This window comes from Centroberyx gerrardi, chromosome 15 (assembly GCF_048128805.1).
Source record: "Centroberyx gerrardi isolate f3 chromosome 15, fCenGer3.hap1.cur.20231027, whole genome shotgun sequence".
Lineage (NCBI taxonomy): Eukaryota > Metazoa > Chordata > Actinopteri > Beryciformes > Berycidae > Centroberyx > Centroberyx gerrardi.
In genome coordinates, this window is record NC_136011.1 from 14,890,514 (window position 1) to 14,915,748 (window position 25,235).

General features: G+C 44.0%; 1 protein-coding gene across 1 annotated transcript; it reads left to right on the forward strand.

Annotated features, from left to right (window-relative positions):
* Positions 1 to 534: 534 nt before the first annotated feature.
* On the forward strand, positions 535 to 23,923 carry loxl4 (lysyl oxidase-like 4). The gene is made up of 15 exons (XM_071914150.2): positions 535 to 631; positions 1,909 to 2,245; positions 3,035 to 3,336; positions 3,460 to 3,674; positions 10,550 to 10,588; positions 10,741 to 10,954; positions 11,037 to 11,214; positions 15,287 to 15,441; positions 15,532 to 15,699; positions 16,239 to 16,401; positions 16,496 to 16,739; positions 17,839 to 17,954; positions 18,236 to 18,372; positions 20,768 to 20,879; positions 20,968 to 23,923. Exons 2-15 carry the CDS (start codon positions 1,930 to 1,932, stop codon positions 21,036 to 21,038), a joined length of 2,430 nt encoding a protein of 809 aa, XP_071770251.1. The 5' UTR covers positions 535 to 631; positions 1,909 to 1,929; the 3' UTR covers positions 21,039 to 23,923.
* Positions 23,924 to 25,235: the final 1,312 nt, after the last annotated feature.

A 25,235-nucleotide genomic window follows, 5' to 3' on the forward strand; every position in this document is an offset into this window, starting at 1 on the left:
ATTCGTCTAACTTACACATTAGGCTACATTCTGAAATTGATGAGTCTGGAGGATGACGTAGATTAATTTCTCTAAAGGCTGAAACTAGATTCACCCTCTGATTCATTTATCTGAGAAATGATGGCCCTGTGTTTCATGTCTTTGCTCTGAGCAGCCAGAGCATTCAACAGTTTCAGTGCTTAAAAATACTCATTCATATTCAAATGTCAACAAAGAAAGAAAAAAAAACAGTTAGGTTCAGTGGCAAATCCCTGGACAATAATTACAATGTGAGAGATTATTTTGAGCTTTTATACAAACAGTATTGGAAAACTGTACTGGCAATTAAATTTAAATTGAATGAACCAACTGCACATGTTTTTAAATAAATATTTTAAATAAAGTCAAATGCCTCCGTATGAGAGAAAGAGACGTACAGGGAGAGAGAGCGGAGGGAGGGAGGGAGGGAGGGAGAGAGAGAGAGAGAGAGAGAGAGAGAGAGAGGGAGGGAGAGAGGGAGGGAGGGATGGAGGGAGAAGGAGGGAAGAAGGGAGGATTGACTAAGGAGAACATCTAGTAGGCACACTCCTTCACTCAGTCACTCTCCCCCAGTCAGTCACGTCCAGGACTGCAAACCTTAGCTGCCTGCCAGGTGAGTGAACTTTCACCTTCTCCTTTTACCTTATTTTCTTGATTAAGGATTTTTATTTCATTTTATTTTATTTTATTTGACCAGTCAGGCCAATTAAGAACAAATTCATCAGGTTATGCTTTATTTGTTGTTTCTTATTTTTATAATGCACATGTAAAGTGAGCATAATAAGAGTACAAGTGTAACAGGTGTTTAAGGGTTGAAAATGTAAATGCAGGTTGCTTTTCTCTTCTCTGGTTCCTGGCTTTTTGGCTTCAGCTTGATGCCATGATTTTAAAAGTCACTTAGCTTTAATGAAACCAAATTGCAGACATTTGGAAGAGGTGCTTGTTGTGGGTTTCTTCAGTCTTGGAATTTGTCGGTTATAAATTGCATACATACCTAGCCTATACAACACATTTTACTCAGTGAGTGTGATTTAGTGAGGTTGAATCTGCAAACTCTTTATTGCATTGTTTATTAATTTAATTAGTGAATTAGTACAGTATACAAACAGATTTGTATACTATGATTTTGCCAATCATGTGACCTTCTGGCCTCCAGTGTCTCAGTGGTTCAGTGTCTACAGCAGTGTCTAAAAATGATGCCTGGTGTGTTCTTGTTTGTCTGTGACACTTGTTACCCTCCAGTTACAACCTGCCTATCTTTCTGTCTGTGCAGAGGTGAAATATGGTCTGGTGGCCTTGGGGGATGTTTATTCACGTAATTTCAGCGCTGAAGTACACTTCTAATTATATGTCTATGTTTGACAAGAGCGAAAAGCATTCCTATCTTTATGCGTTTTGGCGATTGCATGGCTTTATTTGAGGCAGGTTTACAAAACAAGTTACTCCCTGGCTGTCTGAAAACAGTTAACCAACTGCCAGGATCATTGTCTTACCAAAATATTCATTTGCTGACAACAGTTAAGAGCAACTCTGACCGTACTCTCCCGTTAAGTGAACATGGGTTGTTTTTGGCCACCTGTGCTGCTCTGTCCAGAGGATGTCACCGTTGGTCTGCGCTACAACACAACCAGCCTCTCTCTCTGCGACCGCAGCCTGTTAGTTCACTGTGCTGACTGCAGTTGCCCATACAGCTGTGTTAGCACGGTTGAGGATATAACTTTCTCATTATGGGGTAATCAGCTCTTAATTGGCCTGCCTGGTTAATTGACTTGACTGGTCAATTGAACATGAAATAAATGAAATAAAAATGCAGTGTAGTCTGCTATTCATGCATGACAGTGACAAATTGAATCAGTTTAGTCAAAGCTGTGTTTGTACCTCCACCCTCAGACCCCCCTCCTCTCAGACACGATGACCCGCGCCCTCGCCCTCTGCTTCAGCTCCCTCCTCCTCCTGCTGGCCCTCCCCTGTCCCGGCCACGCTGAACCCCGCCGGCCAGCGCCTTCCCAGCGCAGGTCAGCTCGCGCCCCGGCCGCCAAGGTGCGACTGGCGGGGAACTACGCACGAGAACCGAACGAGGGACGCGTGGAGGTGCTGCACAACAACACGTGGGGGACCATCTGCGACGACGAGGTGGACATCAAACTAGCCAACGTGGTGTGCCGGGAGCTGGGTTTCCAGAGTGGCATTACATGGGCGCACAGCGCTAAGTATGGAGAAGGACAGGGTGAGAGCCGTTACAGTGCCACATTACACATATGCCATTATGGTAGCCAAAGCCACCAAGACTTATAAACTCGCCCAGCGAGTGAAGTAAAGGTCAAATGACACAATTTTTCTTGTAGGTCTAAACCAAACTGACTGGATGTGAGTGATAAATCAAGCTTTGATTAGATTTAGAATGATTTAGACCTTGGTAGACAGCCCTAGTTGGACCAGCCCTAGTGCTGTAGCCTGTCTGCTCCAAGGCTTCCATCCTGTAATGTGCTTGCCCAACAACACCCTAAGGCTTCATAAAAAGACCACCAATTAAGACATCCAAAATAACTAACCATCATAAAGGGACAAAGATAACTTGTTATGGGATTGGAGTCTACATCTCATTAAGGTCGCCTAGCAGGCTGCCAGAGCAAATATATGGGCCAAAAGGGGCATTTGTTTTAGAATAATGACAGCATTCGCTTGCCAGAGTTGTGCTACACTTGCTGTGGTTTATGGACATTCTTTATTGCTGCTTTTAAATCCAAATTAAAGAGAAGGTTGAGTGGATTCAAGGAGCAGGATCTACGGCACCCTGCCTTGGGACGCTGTTGTGAAATACTGTGTATCTACTGCTAAACACACCGCTAAGGTGCAACCCTAAATCAGCCTGCCAGTAAAAGTCAAGTGCTAGGTGTTTAGGAACTGTTTCGAGTCCTCGCGCGGATACGATGCCCAGTCTGTCTATTGTGCAATCAATGAAAATCACTGAGTCAAAACTATGAATGAAGTGATTAATTGTTTGTCCTTTCACCAGGCCCAATATGGATGGACAACGTACGCTGCGATGGCTCTGAGAAGTCCTTGAAGGACTGCAAGCACAACGGATGGGGGGTGAATGACTGTAAACACTCGGAGGACCTCGGGGTGGTGTGCACCCCGGAGCGCAGGCAGGATCAGACGGGCAGGAGGGGCCACGCCATCGCCGTGAGGCCCAATGTCAGCCCCTCGCCCCAGTGGCAGAACATCCTGGCCAGCCGCAGGGCTCCAGGACAGGGTTACTATGGCAACGGACACCCCCAGGAGATCCCCAGGCTCCAAAGACAATACCAGTACCAGGTACAGCAGAATATGTAACTCAAATATGATAAGTGGTACCTGACAGGTATCTGAAGTTGTGTCTTATTCTTATACAGGTGTATGCTATGTACAGTAGAGGCACTGATGTTCTTCTCCCCACAGGGTCACAGTAAGGTGCGCATCGAGGAGGTGCGTCTGCGGCCGATCCTCATGGCCACCAAGAAGAAGAACCTGATCACAGAGGGTGTGGTGGAAGTGAAGCACGCTGGGAGATGGAGGCAGGTGTGTGACCTGGGCTGGAGTCTCAACAGCAGCAGAGTGGTGTGTGGGATGCTTGGCTTTCCAGAGGCTACCCAGCACAATGCCAAAATGTACAAGTAAGTGCGACCCTCTCTCTCCTACCCCGCCTGAACACATTCCAGTTGACCTTCATGAACTCAGGTTGTTAGATCGCAGACACTAGGCAATTGGCCGCAGTTCTGAAGGGCAACAAGCTAAAGCCATTCATCCCATTGTTAAATGAATAAACACACATCCTCAAGAAAAAAAACAGTGGCATCCCGTTTAATGCAACTTTGAGTAAAGGCCTTTTGTCTGGCTTATCTTCCTCCCCCAGCCACTTCTCCCCCTTGCTCCCCCTCTCAGCCTCACGATGATGATAAAGGGATCTCTGTCCCTCTCTCTACTGCCCTTTCTTTACACCTCTCTCTAGGCAAATCACCTCTGCTCACCTCATTGCCTCTCTCTCTCTCTCTCTCTCTCTCTCTCTCTCTTTCTCTCTCCCTGTCTGTCTCTCTCTGATGCTATCTTCAGCTTGCAGCTCTCAGACAAACAGCCTCACTTTAACTTTTAGATTCCTGTGAGGAGGTGTAATATCACTGCTGATTGTTCTTTAACTGTCCCATCAATACTGCGGTGTGGGACAAAGACAGCTATTGGAGAGCAGGATGAGGCTCTTTGTGAAGCGACTCGTCTTATTGGCAGGGCTGCCTCTGCGGACTTAAGTCGGCCATTCATCTCCTCACTTTTTCATGCCATTCCAACAGCATGTTTGACATTTTGCCAACGCGTGTGTGTGTGTGTGTACGTGCATGCGTGCACATATGTACACATACACGCTGTGCCTACGTATGCACGCACTTGGCTGCATTGTGTCGATGTTGCCCTTTTGACACAGATCCGCACTTCCTCTCCTCCTGTTGGAAAATGCCGACGGTGGTTTTGGGAAGGTTCTGCTCTTAGCCACAGGAGGACCACACATTAGCAGAGAATTACTCCAGTGCCATTATGGGAGTGAACGGCACCTGACCATTTACTGTCCTGACTGTGGACAGGATGGGGGACCCAGTTGGATCTCGTTCCTAGAGAGCTGCCGGCTCTAGGTGATTCACAGTTTAGCTATTCCTTCCCTCTCTTGGCCCGGGTTAATCTGAGGCAACTGGTAACAAACCACAACATCTGCTCCGTACTCTAGGTGCTAGATTCCACTTGCTGCTGAAAGCCTGCTACTGTTTGGGGGCAATTCATTTCTTTTATAGGCTTTTCTAACTGGTTTATAGACTTTCCAAACTGCCCATATCGGAGTATGAATCACTCGCTGAAAGTATTTCTGCATTGCCCTTGAATTAAGCTATCTCCGCTCAACTCTGGATTGCTATGTTAATGGGAACACGGTGAAGCTATAACTGGATTCTATTGTTGGAGGAGGGCAGCATCAGGCGTCATAACTTAAATGATAAAAGGCCCTCAAGGATGCACAGTTAGCTGAACAGCATGGTCTGAACAGGATCGTTTATTAGAGCACGGATTCCCCGCATTGCAGGTGCAATGGTTTTCCTGCTTCTCTTTGATTTCAATCGCTGTACAGATTCGCCAGTTAATGCAAAGAATGGGAGATGAGAAGTAGAAGAAATGGGAGGCTGAGGAACTAGATGGTAGATGGTACGGATAGATCTGTACGGCTGAAACATAAGAGACTTGGCGGCGCACCAAGAAGAGAGGTATGACAGAGGAGGACGGGGCCGCTGTAGCTTGAAGGACTTGGAGTGAAGCCTACAGGGAAGCTGCTCGCTGGCTCTTCCAGGACGTTGTTTTTAAACCTCGCTGTAAGGTCAAGGGAAGGGAAGTTGAATAACAGCACCCGATGGGCTCTTTCAAGTCTCTGACCTAAGCCACAACAAAGTGGATAATGTATCCAACATATCTGCTGCTAAATGTACAGTGAAAAGCTGACGCAAACTCAAATTCAAACCACCAGTTCAGTCATTCTGTTGATTTCTTTTGTTTGTGTGTGTAAATTACAAGGCTCTGGTATGGAAGCGGTCATGACTTGATTTGGTTTTGTCCATGTGTCCTGGGTATGACTTGGTGTTTTGCTGTAGCATCTGGCGGTATACCCCGTCTGAACCATGATGACTTGTTTGTTTCCAAATCTGTGCCTGTTCACTATACCAAATTTAGGCAATTTTTGCAGACTGCAATAATGGGTTAAGGTGTATACATGCTTCAGTATTCTAGCTAACGTGCAATATTACAATTATCTTATTTGGGTTTCTCATAATTAGAATAAAAGCTTATGTGGGTTATTGTAAATAAGATATGATGTTTATATACTACAACCAAAAAAACAGAATACTTGGATATTGGTGAGAAGTGAAATCCACTCAATCCTGCTTCAGCCTGCATTTATGGATAATTGTAAGAAGGTTGCAAACTCTGACGTTAATTGCCATTGCAATTATAATTGCATAATGTACTTAGTCACCAAAAAACAAAGGTCCTCCCGTCGGTTTTGAAACAACGTGAATGTTCAATTTTCATGTAACAACTCCATCTGTAACGTTTGCCAGAGAAGTTTGGGATTGTTTTGCATGGCCTGGCCAAATTTAGCCAGTGACACTCCCCCTCTGTCTCTCCACCTTGCTCTCAGTCTCTCTGGTCCATTCTTAGAAAGCCCAGACCATGCCATGTCTCTTGGCTGCCTGTGTCTCTTGGATGGGACTCTGAAGATGCTGTAATTACAGGTTGGGCAGGACTGAGGCTCTCCAGGGTTTCTGCTGAGAGTGAAAAAACACCCCCAATTATAGCTGTGTGTGTGAGAGAGAGTTGGAGAGAGTTGGAGAAGGAGGAGGAACAGAGAGAGAGGAAGAGAGGGAGACAGAGAGAAAGAACAAGAGCAGCACTAGCCAGGTTTCCGCTTGCTAGTGTGAAATATGTCCCAATTACAGCTGCAGCCTGCAGCGGGTCGCTGTGTCAGCAGCTGTCTGTCTTTCTCTGTCACTGCAGTGTTTTGGGGACTTAACCAGTATTTTATGTTTAATTATGTTTTTGCTGAATCTTTCTTAAGATGGGGGTATCATTTTCAGTCCTTTTGGGTGACATTTTATGTGACCAAGTCTGGTTTGGTGTCTTAGGTTTATGTGATCTTCCTCAATGATCTTCTCTCTAATTTATATTCCCATCTTTTAATTTCTATATGCATGCCAGCAGCGCTTTTTGTGGTTTGGAACAGATTGTGGAACGTGACTTTCCAAGCTAAGCTGAAACGTAGTGATTTTTAGCAGCTCAGTCTAGTTAGCAACTATTATAAAATCAAGATCCTTGACTTGGATGCCCAAAGTGGGGCAAAACCTGCAGAATATGTTGGCGTCCCGCATTGAGTCTGGAAGAGTGATATTATGTTTTATTTTTGCCATATTTTGCAATTTAGTTATATCTGAGTATTACTTTTAAGATAACTTTTTTAAGCATCTTAATGCTACCTGATGGGCTAAACAAGCATCAACTTCTTAGTGCAATTTTAAATTATCAATACCTAATACCACCTTGTGGCCCGTGGCTCACAAGCTTTAATGGCAAAACATTGTAGCATATAGAACCTCTGGTATAGGGTATAAGCCAGAAGACGAGAGTGTGAGGGTGATGTAACCCAGACAGTGGTGTGATGCTTGTCCTTTAACAGGCAGGTGGGACTCCCTATCATTAGCCTCTCTTCTCTTGGCTCCGCAGCGAGGGGTGGAATACCCTCTTTGGTTAAGCAGGCTGATGAATGCTATGGAGGTAGAAAGCTCAACACTCGAACACTTCAAAACAAACTAACACTGAGGCAGTCACACACTGCATGAGCACACAGCTGTGGGTTGATGCTCTCAGTTGGCTATTACTGCTCATACTGCCTGTTACAAGTGCAGCGTTCACATGGAGCCACTTGTGTCCCTCATAACCCTGAAAAGGGCTTCATTTTATTTGATTTTAGATTTTGACAAAGTGTGTGAAATTTATGTGTGACACTCATATGGTTAGAAATTCAACATCAACAAACAGTGCTGTAAGTCAGTCAAATGAAAGACCTGGGGGCATCATTTATAGTCTGTATAGTAGGCTAGTCCTATTGGATCTTCATAGTCAGTGTGGGTTTCTGAGGAGGGAAAATGGTTGGCTGATTGGTCTGTGGTGAGGTCACAATCAAGTCACAGACGTGTTTGCCTCATGGGAAATTGTGTGTGTGTGTGTTGTGTCTATTCTCGATGACATGTTACTACAGAGCCACATGGTAGACACATTCAAGATATTTTACGAGTGTAATTCAAGACACTGTTAAGGATAAGTGCTAAATTCTATACAGCGTGTCAGTCGCAATTTACACCAGGTCTCGTGACATCACATATGGCTTTATTCATGTGTAATGCATTTGATTTTAGATGGGGCCTTGAAGGGACAAGGGTCTACCTCACTGAATCAAATGTTTGATGTAGGCTGGAAAAGTACCGAGTTATTTGTGAGACTATCCAAAAAAATCCTGATCTTGTTTTCAAGAGTTTCATTCAAAAAAAAGGCAGGCCTACCATTTGCAAAGCACCTTCCCTTGCCAAATGATTTCTGAAATAAAAGTAAAACTCAGTTTGGAAAAGTAATTTTTTTATATTTCCCTGCCAAATGCTAATATTTTTGAGAAGGGAGTTGTTTATATTTTTGAACTACAGAGCGATGAAGTCTCTCCTGCCCATTGACCACTTACAGCTTCAGGAAACAAGTTATTTTGTGATTGAGGAAAACCATATAGAGCACTTACACCCAGCAGCCCATGACTTCACTCAAACATCTACGTAATGTCAGGTCAATGACAATGCTTCTCTTGATTCCAGCATCCTCAGTTTGTTTTTAAAGTTTGAGACTTAGCTCGACAGGAATGTTTGTAGTTTCATGTCGGAAATCCAAATATTTAACTGCCTGTGTTTTCATATGAATATCCTTAGACATGTTTGTTTCCTTAAAGGAGAATACTGCTGAATTTTAGCCTTCGCGTATGTAATTTGTATGCCCTAGGACCGTCACATCTGTATTAGTGAACATTTGCCACTGTACCCAGTAGCCAGAGTCAAATGAGAAGAGTTTAAGCCTCTCACAATCTTTGATGTCATACTGATGCACAGCTCCATAGAGATTGAGATAGATGAGAAAGATGGAAAAGGTTGAAATGCTTGTTCATACAAATACAGATTGACCTGCTCTGGGCCATAGCGATGTCATGAGTGAATTTTTAGTGGCATTGCCCTTTAAGTGCATTGGCCCATGTTGGTATGAGTAACTTTGAAAGTTTGTGTGTGTGTGTTTTACTGTACAGTGTGTTTTACTGTAAACTGCACCTCAACAGCTCTTAATGTTTGCCCTGTTGCAGGCTAGTTTGATGAAAGCCAGCTGTATGTGCGTGTGTGTGTGTGTTTGAAGTAATTGATGTGAATGTCTGTGAGTGTGTGTGTACTTTGTGATGGTTTGAGGGCATCCTGGCATGGTCTGTGTGGGAATACCAAGAGAACGGAAAGGCTCTCCTCTCCGCTGCCACCCGCTCGTTGTATAAATCTCTTTTTGGTTCTGCCATTTCTCGGACATGCAAACCAGCACAGTGCCAGAGTTCTGAGGATTTGTTTGTATATGCGTGCTTGGTCAAACCCTGTTTTCCCAGAAATGTTGCACGTTGCTGTTACTGAATGTCAAGTTTTTTTTAGACTACATGTGGCTTGGGAGGTTAACTACATAGTTCAAAATGTCTTATGTTTTTATTTTTATCCTTTTACAGTTCTAACTAACATTCTGTAGTTATGTACAAGTATGTGTTACAAGCAACACAAAGGAAGAGTTTCAACACTCAACACCAGTGATGTGGTAGTAAAATAAAGTCCATCTCCATTTGGCGATCAAATTTTTTTCTTATACATAACAGCAACTAATATGAACACAAAACTATTGTATATGCAGAATAGTATTGATTTAATTTATTGAATAGACCAAACCATATCATGTACTGTAAGAAAGATATTGATAACTGATGGTTACATGATTTTATACAGTACAATGTCATATATTCTAAGGATCTATATTAGTTTGAAAAGGTAGGTAAACTTTATTTGACAAATGAAAAGGTGGGTAAATTGGGTGAAATTACCCAGCACCACCTTCCCGTCGAACACTTAACCTTATGATGGTAACAGGGAGCATTGTTGCCTTATAAGTCTGGTACATATGATACAATGACCGCTTATTCTAAACATAAACACAGCCAACCAGCCTAGACATTCCAGATGGAAATATACTCGACAAGAAGAAGCAAGAAAGAGCGAGAGAGACAGGATGTGAAGTTGGTGAGAGAGAACAAGAACAATGCGTTCTTCCTCAAACTATACCGGTCATATACCTAACTACTCTCACCACAAAGCCACACATGCAGCTCATTCTGGTTTCAGTCAGCGTATGAGCAGAATTTTAGGTACCCACCAAGAAGCCAAACAAGCTTACCTTTTTTATAATAATGTAATGATATCATACTTAATTGATCATTGGAGGGAAATTCTCTTTTTGGGGATCAGGATCAGCTACGGAACAGCGTTGCTGGAGCTGGTAGGGACTCAGTGTCTTTCTCAAGGTCTCTTCAGCAGGGCGGATGCTCGCCGACATGGGTGCTTATACCTGGGTCGCCCTACTCATTACGCCGCCCTGCTGCCCCGGCTTGAGATAATCACTGTGAATCACTGTGTCTACGTATGTGTGTGTGTGTGCGTGCGGGAGAAATCCCTCCTGTGTGGCCGGGCTATATATAAAACAAACAGCAGTATCTTACAGTAAGTAGTACTGTCTCTCTGCATGGGAAATTAGTCACCCAGTTCACCTCACAGGTTGATTGGCGTGTGTCAGTAACCTCAGTACATAAACAGAACAGGTAGAACTGACATCACTCTCTCGATTTGTTCTTTTATAGGAAAATATGGGACACCAAGGTCACAGATCCTTCAACAAGGTAAGACAGAGACTACTATTAGTCATCTTTACTAACCATGCTTTCCTTTACTCAGTGAATTAATGATTCTGACAGTTACTGGCAAACAGACCGCCTAATGAGTTACTTTTTATGAAAGAATGTATCACTTAAACACTCATCTCCACTTCTAGACTGAGCATGATGGCAAAGAAGAAGGGATTCTGGGTAGAAAAGGTGCACTGCCTGGGCAATGAGAACAGCCTGTCAGAGTGCCACGCTCAGCTGTCAATCCCCCGTAGCCCCTCCCCCTGTAAGAACGGGAGACATGCGGTGGCCAAGTGCGTCCCGGGACCCCAGTTTGCTCGCATTTCCTCAGGAAGACCCCAGGCCCCGTATCCAGTTGTGGTAAGATTAATAAACGCAGGTCTACTTTAGCACGACCATATGTGAATGCAAGCTAAGCTGTTCTGCTTGCTCCCATGTGCAGCCTGTGCGTCTGAAGGCCTGTCCTAGGCTGGGCGAGGGCCGTGTGGAGGTGCTCCGAGAGGGCAAGTGGGGGACCATCGTGGACCACATGTGGGACAGAACCGCGGCCACCGTGGTGTGCAGGGAGCTGGGCTTTGGTACCGCCAAGGACGCCCTGATGGGAGCCTTTATGGGACAAGGTGAGACAGACAGGGCAAAGGATTTCAGACCACTAAGGCTTTGGCTCTGGAACGTATTCTGTGAAGTGAACCTAGCCATTTTGAGTCTGCGATATGGGTGTGTGAGTGTGTTTAAAATGCGTCATGGCATTCCAGGGAAGACAGGGGGACTTTTCCAGTCTTGTGCTTATCTAAGACTGCACCCGTCTGCCACTGAATGGTCGGAGAATGTTTGTGTGTGTGTGTGTGTTTGGGTGTGTGTTTCTGTGTACGTTACCCTGTGAAGCTGCAAATGTGTTGATCCGTCAAATCTCCAGCTGTGATATGAGCCCTACATCAAGCCTACCAGCTGCCCAAACAGCATGCACGTGCGCGCGCGCACACACACACACACACACACAATGTAATACTATAAGCCATGGTGGTTTGACTCAAGTCACGGCCATAATCTTACTAACATCCAGCAAGCTTTTTCATCCACTAGCTAGTGCTGTGCCTTTTTCCCTCAGATTTTTGAATTTCCAGCTCTGGCTAGCACACAGGCTCAGTCAGTCTCCAGCTGTGCCAGTGGTGTCCCCACCCTGACGTGAGAGACGTGAGAACGGCTTCCCCACGCCTGGGACTGGGGTGTAGCCTCTAATCACGCTGATCAAGATGAAATATGGGATGACAGTTTGCTGGTTTAGCTGTGCGGCTGATCATACAGAGGATATTTCTGTCTGCGTTGGATTAGACCCTTTTACCTTTTAACCCCTCAAATGGGGTTTTCTGCAGATGATGTCATTCACGCTACCTTGCTTTTTGATGGGTCTAACAGAACCAAAATCTGGTCTAGTTGGCTCATCTAAGGGGACTTTCAGCACACTTCACACTCCTCGTCGTCTGGTCATAATCAGCAGCTTTAGCTGTCAGGTCAGGGTTCAGGTTTGTCAGCTGGTTCCAGCAGTCTGCAGCAGAGGTGTTGTAATTGTAAGGGAGGGGCCGGCAAGCTTTTAATTTTCTACCTAAAATAAGTTCAGTTTTCCCCTCGTCCACCCACAAGGTTGCGCATGTGTATGTGCGCATGAGCATGTGTGGGCATGTGCCAGCATGTATATTTTGTGTGTAAATCCAGTCTCAGAATTATAGCATTCTGATGTGGCTCTGCAGCTGTAGTCTGGTTTGACAAATGGCAGGTTTACTCTCTGCCTTTACCTCACATTACTCCTGTCTCCCTCCTGGAAATGCAGGTTTCCTATACTGCGTTTCCTGAGTTGGTGATTCACTCTCTCGCTCTCTCACTCTCTGTCTCTCTCTTTCTCTTTCTCTGTCTCTCACCCTCTCTCTCTCTCTCTCTCTCTCACACACACACACACATACATTCACAACGGCTGCCTTAGTGCAACCATAACAGGGTCAGTGGACATCAAAGTCGTCTCATGGCTTCCTCTCTATAACATGCTGCCTTTTAGACATTTTACTGTCACATATAATTTTCCATGTGCTCCGGAGGCCACATAAACACAGGCCTATATGGTGTTGGAAAAGGCCTAAATTAGACTTGCTGAGAAAGACAGACAGAAAGAATAAATTGTTTTAAATGTAGTTTTTTACAAGCGCTGAATGCGTTTATTTCAATGTAATTTCATTACATATCAAAAAGCATCAACATTTTGGGACAGAAAGTAATATTACTACTCTCTGACTTTCTCTTTCATCTACCCATCTGACACGTTCGGTCATGGCCCATGATTGTTGTCTTTATTGCCGCATTTAAAAAAAAAACACACATTCTTTGTGATTTCTATTGAATCTCTCATCCAATCAGAAGTCTGTATCTACACGACCTCACAGGAGAGGATTTGCATGTGTGTGACGATCCCGTGTGATAGAGGTTGTGGTTGACTGGCTGTCAGGACGGCTGAGGGAAGGAGAGGGTGGCAGACAGTCTGCCAGCCAGAGATCCTGCTTTGAATACAATCCCTCCCATCTCGCATACACAGATTTGTTGAAGCGCTTGCTTGCACAAATGCACTTGCCTGGAAATGTGGTGTACATGCACAAACACACACACGCACACACACTCAAGCACAGAGTGTCCCACATGGCGATCAATAAAGTGTCATGTTATAACTAGTGCACTAGCCCCAAAAGCATGTTGACTAAGGAAACATGACTATGATGCCAGTTGGCTTCTACCCCCTGAATGTCCACAGGCAGGCAAACCTATTTCCAAACTATATGATTTTACCACTTAGGCTTGGCTAAGAAACAGGACCTAACTGATGACAGAAAGTGGCTCACAGATTGGATTAAAGACATAGAAAGAGAAGTTCCATGGAAAGAAAAACACTACAAACACTACATTAATGTGCCTAAAACGGAGGCTAATTTCAGAGAGGAAAATGCCAGGGTTTCCCTTCTAACCACTAACCAACTATTTGTGCTTTTCTCAACAAGTATGTGACCAAAGTCACCCAGTTTCTAACTCCTAAAGTCCGTTTTCTAATCTGTCCAGTTGATCTGCGGCATCTGCTGATTCTAATTATAAGATTGTCTATTACTCAACCTGCTTCTAGTAAATACTAATTTTAGGAGAACATGTTTATTATTATTATGCCTCATACTCTCGTAACTACATCTGCTGTCAGTATTAGAAATGTTATATTGTAGTTCCCGGTTTGATCATTGGGAAATTGAAGTCAGTGAGAGTGAAAGTGAAGAACACAGTCTAAACTCAGACCAGACTCCACCCCATCTGCCACCCTTCTAACTCCCATCACCATTACATTTATCATCACCATCAGTGAGGTAAATTACAGGGACAATGTCTCTGTTTCTATTTCCTCTCTTGACCAACGTTGGTATATTTCCGTTTCACCGTGTAATTTTAAATGTGAGGTACATATATACAGTATATACATAAGAGGGTAAAACACCCTGAATGCTTGTGTGTATCTGTATGTGTGTCAAGTGTGTGTGTGTAACCAGTTTCTTGGAATTCATTTCAGGCCCGCCTGGATTTCCCAAAACGGAGGTCTAAATACAGTATGTCACTGTTCATTTTGAGGATCCCTCAAGATGAACCCTGATAACTTAAACAGTGGGAGTTTAGATGTCGCTCGTGGCCTTTACCATGCAGATAGAGGCGGAAGTGGTTTCGTTGTGCCCTTTTCATATGAGTGAACATGAACCCGCACATTGTGACCAGCATGGAACCAGGCCTGCAATCTACCAAAACCAACACAGACAGACCAAGTTAGGCTGCAATCTGTCTCCTACCATTTCAACCATCTTCCTTTCCTCCCTTCTTTCTCTGCTACTCTCTCTCTCTTTCTCTGTGTTTTTGTGGTTTATGTTGTGTTTATTCTGACTGTACTGTACCTCATTTCCAAGTTTACAATTTGCGTCTTTGTTTTAAGAAAACACTGAAGCCATATTTTTCCCTGTGTTTTCATATGCTGCCATCATTATAGTATCAGCTGTTTGCTTTCACAACATCTTAAGCTTCTTTTTTTTCACCAGCTTCTGTGTTGTTTAGGGATTATCTTGTTTTAAACGGCAAATGAATAACTAGTATAAGTCTTGTTGTTTTGTTGACATAGATTTGGCCTTAGTTTCTAGTGAGATTTACTTACTTTTCTGTTTTGCTCACCCAGGGTGATGGACTACCCACAAGGTTGTTGTTGTGCTGAAAGCAACAGAATGGTGGTAATGAGGTGTGACAGATGGCTGGAGTACAACGATGGTGGTACTGCTGCTTGGCTGGCAGGAAGCTTTTGCCCTGACAGATAGAAACCTTTTATTGTTGATTTGACGCTGAAGTAGAGAAAGCATGAAATCCTTGTTCACATGAAACACATTCGTTTATCTGCTAATCCCCAGAGGTTGTGTAGGTGTGTGTGTGTGTGTGTGTGTGTTCCCATGTGTGATAAATCTGTTGGCCGTGATTGCACCGCGATGCCATCGTGTCTAGGTCAGATGACCCCACGCAGGGCACAGTAAATATTACCCTGGAATTGTGTTGATGCTCTTTTTCTTTATGCTTTTCCCTTCTTTATTTCTCTCACACCACTTTTTAATCCTGCCTTCACACCTCCTTTTCCCTCTCCAGGTACAGGACCTATCCATATGAACAATGTCCAGTGTTTGGGGACAGAACGCTCCATCCTAGACTGCTTCTACCAGGAAGTCCCACTGTGGACATTCAAACACAACCAGGATGCCTCAGTACGCTGCAACGTCCCCAAGACTGGCATGGAGAGCTCGGTATGAAAACAACACCATCAAGAGACATTTATATCCATTTCTGTTGATAATCTATCATCCATTCATCCACTGGATTTCATTGATTTCCAGGTGAGGTTGGCTGGTGGCAGAGTGCAGGGGGAGGGCCGTGTGGAGGTCTTGATGGACGTGGGGGGCCGCAAGCGCTGGGGCTCCGTCTGCAGTGAGAACTGGGGCATCAACGAGGCCATGGTGGTATGCAGACAGCTGGGCCTGGGCTTCGCTGCCAGCGCTCACCAGGTAACAATCTCAGGAACACTTATGGTCCGTAACTGAGAAGGCAATGGAGGCAGTCCCCTTCTGGGCCAATCAGTAACAAATATGTCACGTTGTTTTGAACTCTGATTTTAGCACCCACTTTTGAGCCAGTCAGTGTAATTTTGAAAATGCCACAACACAGTGGTAAGATGCAGAACTCCCCCAAGTGTTCTCAAAATTTGAGCAGCGGTGTCTGAAATGTTGGGCATGACACGCAGAACAAATAAACAAAGTCGCGCCCGCCCCCCTCTGGGACAATTAGTGTAATTTTGAAAATGCTGGAATGCAGTGGTGAGACACATCACTCCCTCAAGTTCTGTCAAAATCTGACCAGCGGCGTCTGAGTCATTGAATGAACAAACAAATGAACAATCAATCAAATGAGCGAACAAACAAATGAGACAGAGACCGATCCATAGTCCCAATTTCATTGTGGTGGACACTGAACTATGACATTACTCATTGAATAAAAACCTGACAAGCTCTCTATGCCCTGTGCCCGCACCCCCACCCCTCTGCAGGAGACCTGGTACTGGACTGGCGACCCTAATGCAGCTGAGGTGATTCTCAGTGGAACCCACTGCGTCGGCACAGAGCTGTCAATCCAGCAGTGTCGCCGTAACAACCATGTTCACTGCCCTCGAGGAGGTGGAACTAAGGCCGCTGGGGTCACCTGTTCAGACAGTAAGTCCTGCCATCTTAACTCTCTACCTCCTCCTGTCTTGACTCTTTGGCTACTTGAATCCCAGCATGACCTCTCACCCCTGACCTGCTGCAGCGGCCCCTGACCTGGTTCTGGACGCCCAGCTGGTCCAGGAGACAGCCTATCTGGAAGACCGACCGCTCCACCTGCTGACCTGCGCCAATGAGGAGAACTGTCTGTCCTCCTCTGCTGCCAGGATGAACTGGCCCTACGGACACCGCCGCCTGCTGCGCTTCTCCTCCCGCATCATGAACCTGGGCAAGTCCGATTTCAGACCCAAAGCCACCAGGGAGAGCTGGACATGGCACCAGTGTCACAGGTACAGCATACCACAGGGTTTATGGAGGTTTTACATTGCCTAGGTATATGGAGTGTTGGCAGTGGAACTGGTTATATACTTACAGTTGACTATATATGGGATGTTCCACCAGTGCAAGGGTGTCGTGGTTGCAGTTGTGGTCATTCTAAGTGTTTTTGGGGGAAGCTGTGGTTTGGAGTGTCCTGGATACAGGTGAGCAGTTGTGTGGGGGCTGCCAAGAATAATCCGACAAACACCTGTGACTTGCACAAAACGTGATTGTTCCTGCATTAATGACATAATTGCCTCCATGTCGGATAATTCAAGTTATATTTAATTTAATTGAGTTGAATTGCTGCCAGGTAAGAAAACATGTGGAAGTGTGATCTTTACACCAATGAATAAAGTACATGTGGTTTGGCGCGGGGTCCGAGGGTAACGTTCAACACAGGGTTACACATAAGAGCCTTTGTCTGTCCGTGGGCCTTAGCAGTATTTAGTCCGTTAGTCTGACATAGATGACATATTGTCCTCAGGTATACTCTTAACACATTCCACCGCCTCTCAGAAACGCTCCCCTCAGGTCTGCTAGTTTCTTGTCAGATGACGAGAGCACTTTCAGGCCTGTCGTCATGCGAGAAGAAGGAGCCATTTGAAGCCCACAGTGTCGGCTGTGTGACATGTGTCCCAGTAAGTTACGGGTGGCCTGAAACAGTGTTGTCATCTCTCCAGATTAATTAGCCGCCCGCACCACGTGTCCGTGGAAATGACGGCCGAGCTGGCGCGGCCGCCACAGGCCGGGTGTTGTACAAAGGACAGGGTAGGCCCCGGTTAGGTCCGCCTCAGTTAATCTCTTACAACAACACATCAGAGCTATGGATGTGTGTGTTTCAAAGCCCTCCATTCACGCAGAATGGGTAAACAGCGCAACCTAGCCGGCACTAAAACAAGCTTCTGTGAGAGGTGTTACCGTGACACCCACACTCGTGTTCTAGAACTGAGGTCATTAGGCTACCAGCCATAGGGAGCCAGTGTTCCATTAGCGTAAATGCACACACACACACACAGACACACACACACACGCTCTCTCTCACCTGGACTCTCCCCTGTGTTGTCCCAGGCACTACCACAGCATTGAGGTGTTCACGCATTACGACCTGCTGACTCTGAATGGCACCCGGGTGGCAGAGGGACACAAGGCCAGTTTCTGTCTGGAGGACACCTACTGCCCCGAGGGTAACGTTCACCACCGTTCATAAAACTCTGAAAACACACAAATTAATATCATTTTTTCAGCTATAACTTCTCAAACGTTTTCTCTGTGGTTAATGTATTAGATTACCACTGTGGTTTTTTGTTTACTCTCCATTTATTTGTTGTATCATGGATCAAATTTTGTAATACGAAAAGAGTTGATATACAGTATAGGGCAATTCAGGAAGCTAAAGGCTCTTAACAACAAGCATTTGAGCTTTGATGATGTGATTGATGTTGCTGTGTGTGTGTGTGTGTGTTAGGTCTCCAGAAGCGTTTCTCCTGCTACAACATGGGGGACCAGGGCATCTCTGTGGGCTGCTGGGATACCTATCGCCACGACATCGACTGCCAGTGGATCGACGTGACAGATGTACGGCCAGGAGACTACATCTTCCAGGTCAGAGGTCATTTCATGTCTCTCAGTCCTCCCTTCCCCGCAGATACATCTTGAAAACAATAGCTTTTTTCAAGTCACAGATATATTTGAACAAACGTCAGTATATTTGTACTTCAACAGTGAGAAAGAGATTCACAGACTCTCAAGTCGGAGTCCCTCTTGGCTGGTTGGGGTTCATGCGGCGTTTCATTGTCTCTCAATAAAACATCCAGACCTCCCGTAGTCACCGCAGTCCTGTTGGTCCACCTCACTCTTCTCTCTGTCTGTCATTACTGTGACCCAGGTCAATCAGTCGTGTCATTGTGGGCGCTAGAGTAGAACACATCAAGGACTCCATTTCCCATTATCCTCCATCTCCCATTCAGACTACTAATCCCAGCATGGTATGCAGCAGTTCTCAGATCTCAGCATGCTGCCAATTACCTCCCAGCCGAGGGAGAGGGGTTACAGCATAACTGGCTGTCTGATAATTACTGCTGTTACCTAATCCTTCTGAGAGGTTACACTCAATCTGGCCCTTGGTAATTACACCTATTTATTGGAGACGGGTTTATTTAATTTACCCGTAATAGGCGTGACTGACACACATACACTCGCACACACTTGCACGCATATGCGGACTGGATGTATTTTAAGCATGTCGAGCGGGGCGTAATTATAAAGTGGCACCTTGCCACAGTTATGCACTGTGTGTAGGCGGGTAGAAGGAAAGAATGATAGGGGGAGACGAGGGAGGAGGGTAAATGAGTAGAGAGAGATAGATGAGAGAGAGAGGGAGAGATGGGAAGACCTATTGAAAGTCAAAAGTTCAGGGTCAGTTGAGGAGACCCAGACTAAGGAGATGTAACCAACTTTACTTGAGAAGAACAAGAGAGAAAACGAGACACACAGATAGCCAAGCAGCGAGTTAGTCACCAAGGTTGCAGCAGCAGAAAACACAAACAGCTTTTACAGCGCTCTCTCTCTGCTGTGTTGTTACATTTATCTAGTAAAGTGGGGGATGATGCCCCGCTTTTCTCATCCTGGGCTTTACAGAAAGATCAAGAAAACCTGCCCTTGAACCACCCAGAGCTAATGAAACACACCAATTACCCAAATTAACTATGGCCTCCCTTTAGTCAAACAGCACCTAGTCCCCCCTTCCATTAGGAACGGCTAATTTGCCACCAAGGAATTTCTCCTGCCCTGTTTTTATTTTTATAGCCACTTTCTCACTGAGTAACACATTCTGCCACTGCACCGGCCCTCTGCAAAAAACTCAGTCCAACACTGTAATTTACCCTGAAAAATAAAGAGACAGTTTTTGTGCATTCACTAAGTTTTTAAAAGTTTTCTTTTTTTTTTGTAAGTGTAGTTTGCCGTGCTTCCCTCTGTAGCTGTTTGTAACCTGTACTTAAAGTGGGTGTAGCAGTTTACAGAGCAGCTATTAGAGTAAATGGCTTCTCAGTATTATCACCAGACCGGATTAAGAGAATGGTTGTATCAGCAGTTATGGAGCTGCTCTGCAAATAACACACTATTAGTACAATGTATGGCAGCACTCAGAGTAGGACCAATTTCAGACACACAAACATGCTTATGCATAACTACACTATTGCAACACACTTCAATTTCAGGCCTTTTCAAGTCCGTATTATCGCATACCTGTGTTGGTGCAAAGAGAGAGCGAATCTCTGCGCTGTGGTGTAGCTTCATTCACTGTACCCCAGCTATAAAATCGCATAAACCCTCTGCAGCGAGTTATCATGTTCTGTGGGCGCCGATGTCTTTGTTACATTACACAAGTTTCCATACAAGTTATAAAATACTTTTACGATGGGCTTTCCTTAAAGATCTAGCAGTGTGTTTCGTGCTGTGCGTTGCCCTGGTAAAAGCAAATGTTTTACCACAGCATGTTATACAGTCCACATGCCCAGCTGCAGTCCAGTCCTACCAATTGAATATCATTCCGATGCAAAGTCCATGTGAAAGAATAGTGTAGTGTATAGTGTATTTATGTTTCCGAACAGAAATACTATATGGAAAAGTCATCCAGCTTTTTATGGATGTGAATGGGATGGACTATAAAAACAATACCAGCCACGAGTGCCTTTTAATAACAGCCCCTCTAACAATTTTACATCCAACTGATCTTTATTTCAAATGGCTTTCTCAGTGTGTGGACGGAGGAGCACACAGTCTTACTCCTTGTTACTCCATCCCGGCCAGCTGGAGATATTGGATGGAGGGGAGAACAATGAAGTGATAAACTCCCCCTGTTTTCTAATAAACGTGTCTGTGGTGATGATGAAGCAAGCAGCTGCGAGTCAGAAGGTCACACACATCCACCGTTGTGATAATGAACCATAAAGGGCGCTGCCTGTGTCAACAGAGGTCGTATTGTGCTCCATTACAGGTGGAAGTTAACCCGGCGTTGGACATGGCTGAGTCCGACTTCATGAACAATGTCATGAGGTGTCGATGCAAGTACGATGGCCACAGAGCTTACATGTACGGATGTCACGCAGGTGAGGGCAAGGAACTTTCTGTCCCCTTCCTCACTCTCTTTATTTATCCCTCCTGATGTCTGACTTTGTTCTGTTTTTTTCCTCAAAGGAGATGCATACAGTGCAGAGATTGAAGATCTGTTTGAGCACCAGAGGCAGATCACCAATAACTTTGTGTAGCCCGCCCCGGGGCCCAGTGCGAAGGCCTCCCAGCGGGGCCCAGAGACTGCTCAGGGTGGGCTGAGGTCCCCGGCCCCAGGGCCTCAGGACCTCAGGAGCCACAGTACCAGAGAACACGCAAAATGGCACCTGTCCATCTCCTTGGCAGATGTGGATTATGTAATGATCAGTGCATCACATCACAGAAGAGACCATCGCAGAGACTCCATTCTCATCTTGAACAGCCGTCGACAACAAGAGTGGAACAGGTGCCATATAGGCTCAACACATTTTTACTCCAGTTAAGAGGAAATTGGATTCAAACTATACTGTTTTCTGTGAATGTGGACTACTAGTAACTTAACTTTGCTATTCAAAATGTATATGTATGAATGACCTTAATGTCACTATAGTTAATCTGTCACAAAGACAAAGGGAAAACCTGGTGATGTTGGGAAATCTCATTCCCACACTACATATAGAGAAGACTAGAAGATATGAAAAGAAATATTGTGAGTTTAATTATATTCTGTAGAAAAACAACTTTGTAAAACAAAAGTGGCTTAAGGTACTATAATTGGCTCTGTTCTTTGTTGGTATTATTCTACTCAGATTCTTTACCTATTGGATCGTGTATAGCTGTTGACTATTACATTATTTCACCGTTGGTGCTCCTACATGATACTGTATGTTTTTATATTAACCTCACTACATTTCAGGTGAACAGTGTTGTACAATGCATTTTCTGATAGTTTTTACAATTCATTAGGTATTTTATTAATGCTTCGGTGTTGTGTTAACAAAATCATTGCTTATAAAAAATTGAGTCAGCCTCCTTAGTTTTCTCCTTCTCATCTAGAATTGATGTTAGAAGAGGTCAAATGATTTTTATGGAACGAAGCACTTTATTTTTTGAACATCAGTATTCTAATATTTGCCCGCCTTCCCCTTTTGATTTTTTAATTGGCCAGCAAATTGACTTTCTGGGATATGATATTTCATCCACAAAAATTTAACTTTTGTTGTGTTTTACACTTGAGCAGGTGAAATCTAAAGCTTGTATTTTCATATGAAATGTACTATTTATACTGTAACTTTATTTATTCATGGGTTTCACACATACATAGCATGCTCAGTAAAGGGTTTGTTAGCTAGCTTTTAACTTCAAGTTACAATACTGAACATGCTTTGGCATATCTGTCTACCTTTTCTAAAATGAATTAACCTGGGAGAAAACATGATTTCATAGTTATCAGACATTTCAGAGTTATTAAAGCAACTGTAACTGTACAGTTTCTCTCTTCAGCCTTTCTGATGGGAGTGAAAAAAAGCCACAGTATTGTGGTAGGCAGGCTGGGTTTCAGAGCATATAAAAAGCCTTTTAATTACGTCTGTTTGGGTTAGAGTTAGGGTTACGGTTAAGGTTAGGGCTATAGCATGAGCTGCTCCATAGAAACACTATGGAATTGTTACATATGGGATCATGGAAAGAGGGAGCATTGATATTTCTGTCTTTGCACAAGCAAAGCGAGAGATTAATAATTTCTGAGCGATTTAGAGAGGGAGAGAGTGACGGGAAGAGAGAGAGATTGAGAAAGAAAGACAGAGCAAGTCAGATATAGGAAAGGAGAGAGAATGGAGAAACTTTGATGCAGACATACAGAGTTTTTACTACCGGAGACCGCAAGCTGGCGTTTTCAGCTCCCAAAGAGAACAACATGTTTGTCTGGGAGAAAAAATAAACTGCTAGATTCACGCTTCGGCGTAGTAAACAGTGGCCCTGTTTTTGTTTAGCCCCGGCCTGCTTGAGATGTAGTGTATCCTTCCACATCTTTGCTGAATCAGTAGCTTTTCTATACCAAACAATGATGTAACGCCATCTTCTTTACAGCATGGAACTACAAACTGTGCTTGTCTGAATCATGCTCTTTTGCTCCATTAGTGCCTTTGATGTGTTTGGCTTATTGTCCTTAGTGGTTAAACCTGTTAAGATGGTTTTCTAATGGACAGTTTCCAGGACACGTTGTTGCGGCCAAGTCACTCATAAAGACAGGAGTAGACTTAATGAATTCCTTTAGCAGATTCTCTTTCCTCCTTCCTGGGCCTTCATTTGGACTCCATTAAGGAGCCCAAGAAACCAAGATGTTTTGGAATCAACTTTTATAATCGAAGCACACCTGCATTTCTTAGCATAATACAGTGACATGTCCCATCAGCCCCATTACCATTTAAAGTTGCAGATAAAAAATGTTCCTACATAGACCTAGAAGTTTAAAGGAGTGTTTGATGACGCTTTTCTATTGTTTTGTGCTTGTGTACAGTTGCTATTGACATACTAACATGGTCTGTTCTATGTGTTATTTAATTTTGTATGCCATTCCATAGTTTAAGTAACTCATATACTTTGGTTCATAATCACCACACTCATAATATCTAATTACTGTATGTGTATCCATGCTGTAGAAATATACAGCATGGGGATATGGTTGTACATGGCCAGTTAGACAGCCAGTTATCTTGTTATGCCTACATTGTATGTTTATTTAAGCTGAGAGTGTGAGCTACATGGTGCTTATCTACAATCATATTCATAAAAAAAAGCTGTGCTCTCAGGGACTTTGACCTCATCTAAAGAGTAAAAAGAGAACTTCATGTGATGTGATTTGGCTTGCCTTTAGCTGTGATGCATACATGACACCGGATGAACTGTTTGTCAATAATCTTACCAAAATAATCTATGTTCATGCTGATATAAAATTCTATGAACGTAACAAACTTTGTGACATTTTGCCTTGGGGATAACAAGGATAACTGTGGATAGACACTGGCTGAGTTGGAGGGAAATTTCAGTCGAAGAACAAATCCATTCATTCATCATTACTGTGAATCAATAAAACTTCATCACACACAAAGCTGTCCTCTGCTTCCTGCCTCCTTTTTGTTCCAAATGCACGACCCTGCAGAATATGTTGGTGATAAAGTGGCTCAAATGAACCTCAGGCATGTTTTCTCTACACCAAGAAGGCAACAGAGGCTGTAGTATGTGTAGCGTTTTCCTTGCACCTGCTCCAATACATTTGAGACAAGCAATCTTGCGGGAAGTTCATATCTGCCCCAACTGGTCAGTCTGGCACTCAGGGAATCGGGTCTTTAGAGGTGTAGAGATTTGTGGAATACTGGCACTTTATTTTAGGAGGTTTCTTCTAAAATGACCAGGTTGTCCAAAGAAAACCCTTTCAAGTTGTTAGCTTTTCTGTGACTTAATCATAAGCAAATAATGCCCCCATGGGAAGTGAGAAATTGCCAAACTATTTCAGTAACGAAAATACACAAAAGTGTCCGGGAATTAATGACTAAATCCAAGCATATCAAGTCTGGTAGAAGTGGGTGGGGTAATCAGCTATGTCTGGAAAGAAAATGTACTCTTAACAAAAGTCTGATTTGATCACAGCTGACAAGTCCACCCAGTAAGAAAACAGCTGAGCTGTGAAGTGGTCACTCAGAAGAAAACACAAGTCAATACTGAGATGAAACAGCTGCTGGGCAAACAGGAAAGGAATACTTGAAAGCAGAGCACCTGGGTCCAAGGAGTGGACTCAGACATACACACACACACTCAACATCCTTTCATGCCCTGGCATACATCCACAAATATCAGCATACTGTATTCCTGTAAACACACATGCAAGCACACACATATGTAAGTACTGTATGTACTGCAAAAATGTCCAACTCGGCAAGTTATTTAGTCTCATATTCAGTATTAAAATCTAATTTTCACTTGTTTGAGAAGTGTCAGCATCTCAAAACAAGGCAAAAAGAGGCAGATCACTCCACTGGTACCAAGATAACACTTGATTGAAGAAAATATTGAAACAAGTCGATTTGCTTAGAAAATCGGATTCTTTTATTTGCTTTAAGGAAAATTCAATTTTAAGACTAAACCACTTGTTGAGATGGATCTTTACTGCAGTGTGTGGACAAACGGGCACAACGCAACCCAAGCAAACTGACGCCACTGTGGGAAGCTTATCAAGATAAATCAGAAGAGGAGAGAGAAAACGATTTGACAAAAAGCGAGTTGAGGAAAAAATAAGCGAGCTGCATTCATAAACACTCAGCCATCCTGTTCTCATTTTATCCTTACAGACCCACTTCCTGTTTGCAGCACGTGTTTTTATTCGGGAGGCCCCATGCCGCCCCACCCTGACCCAATGG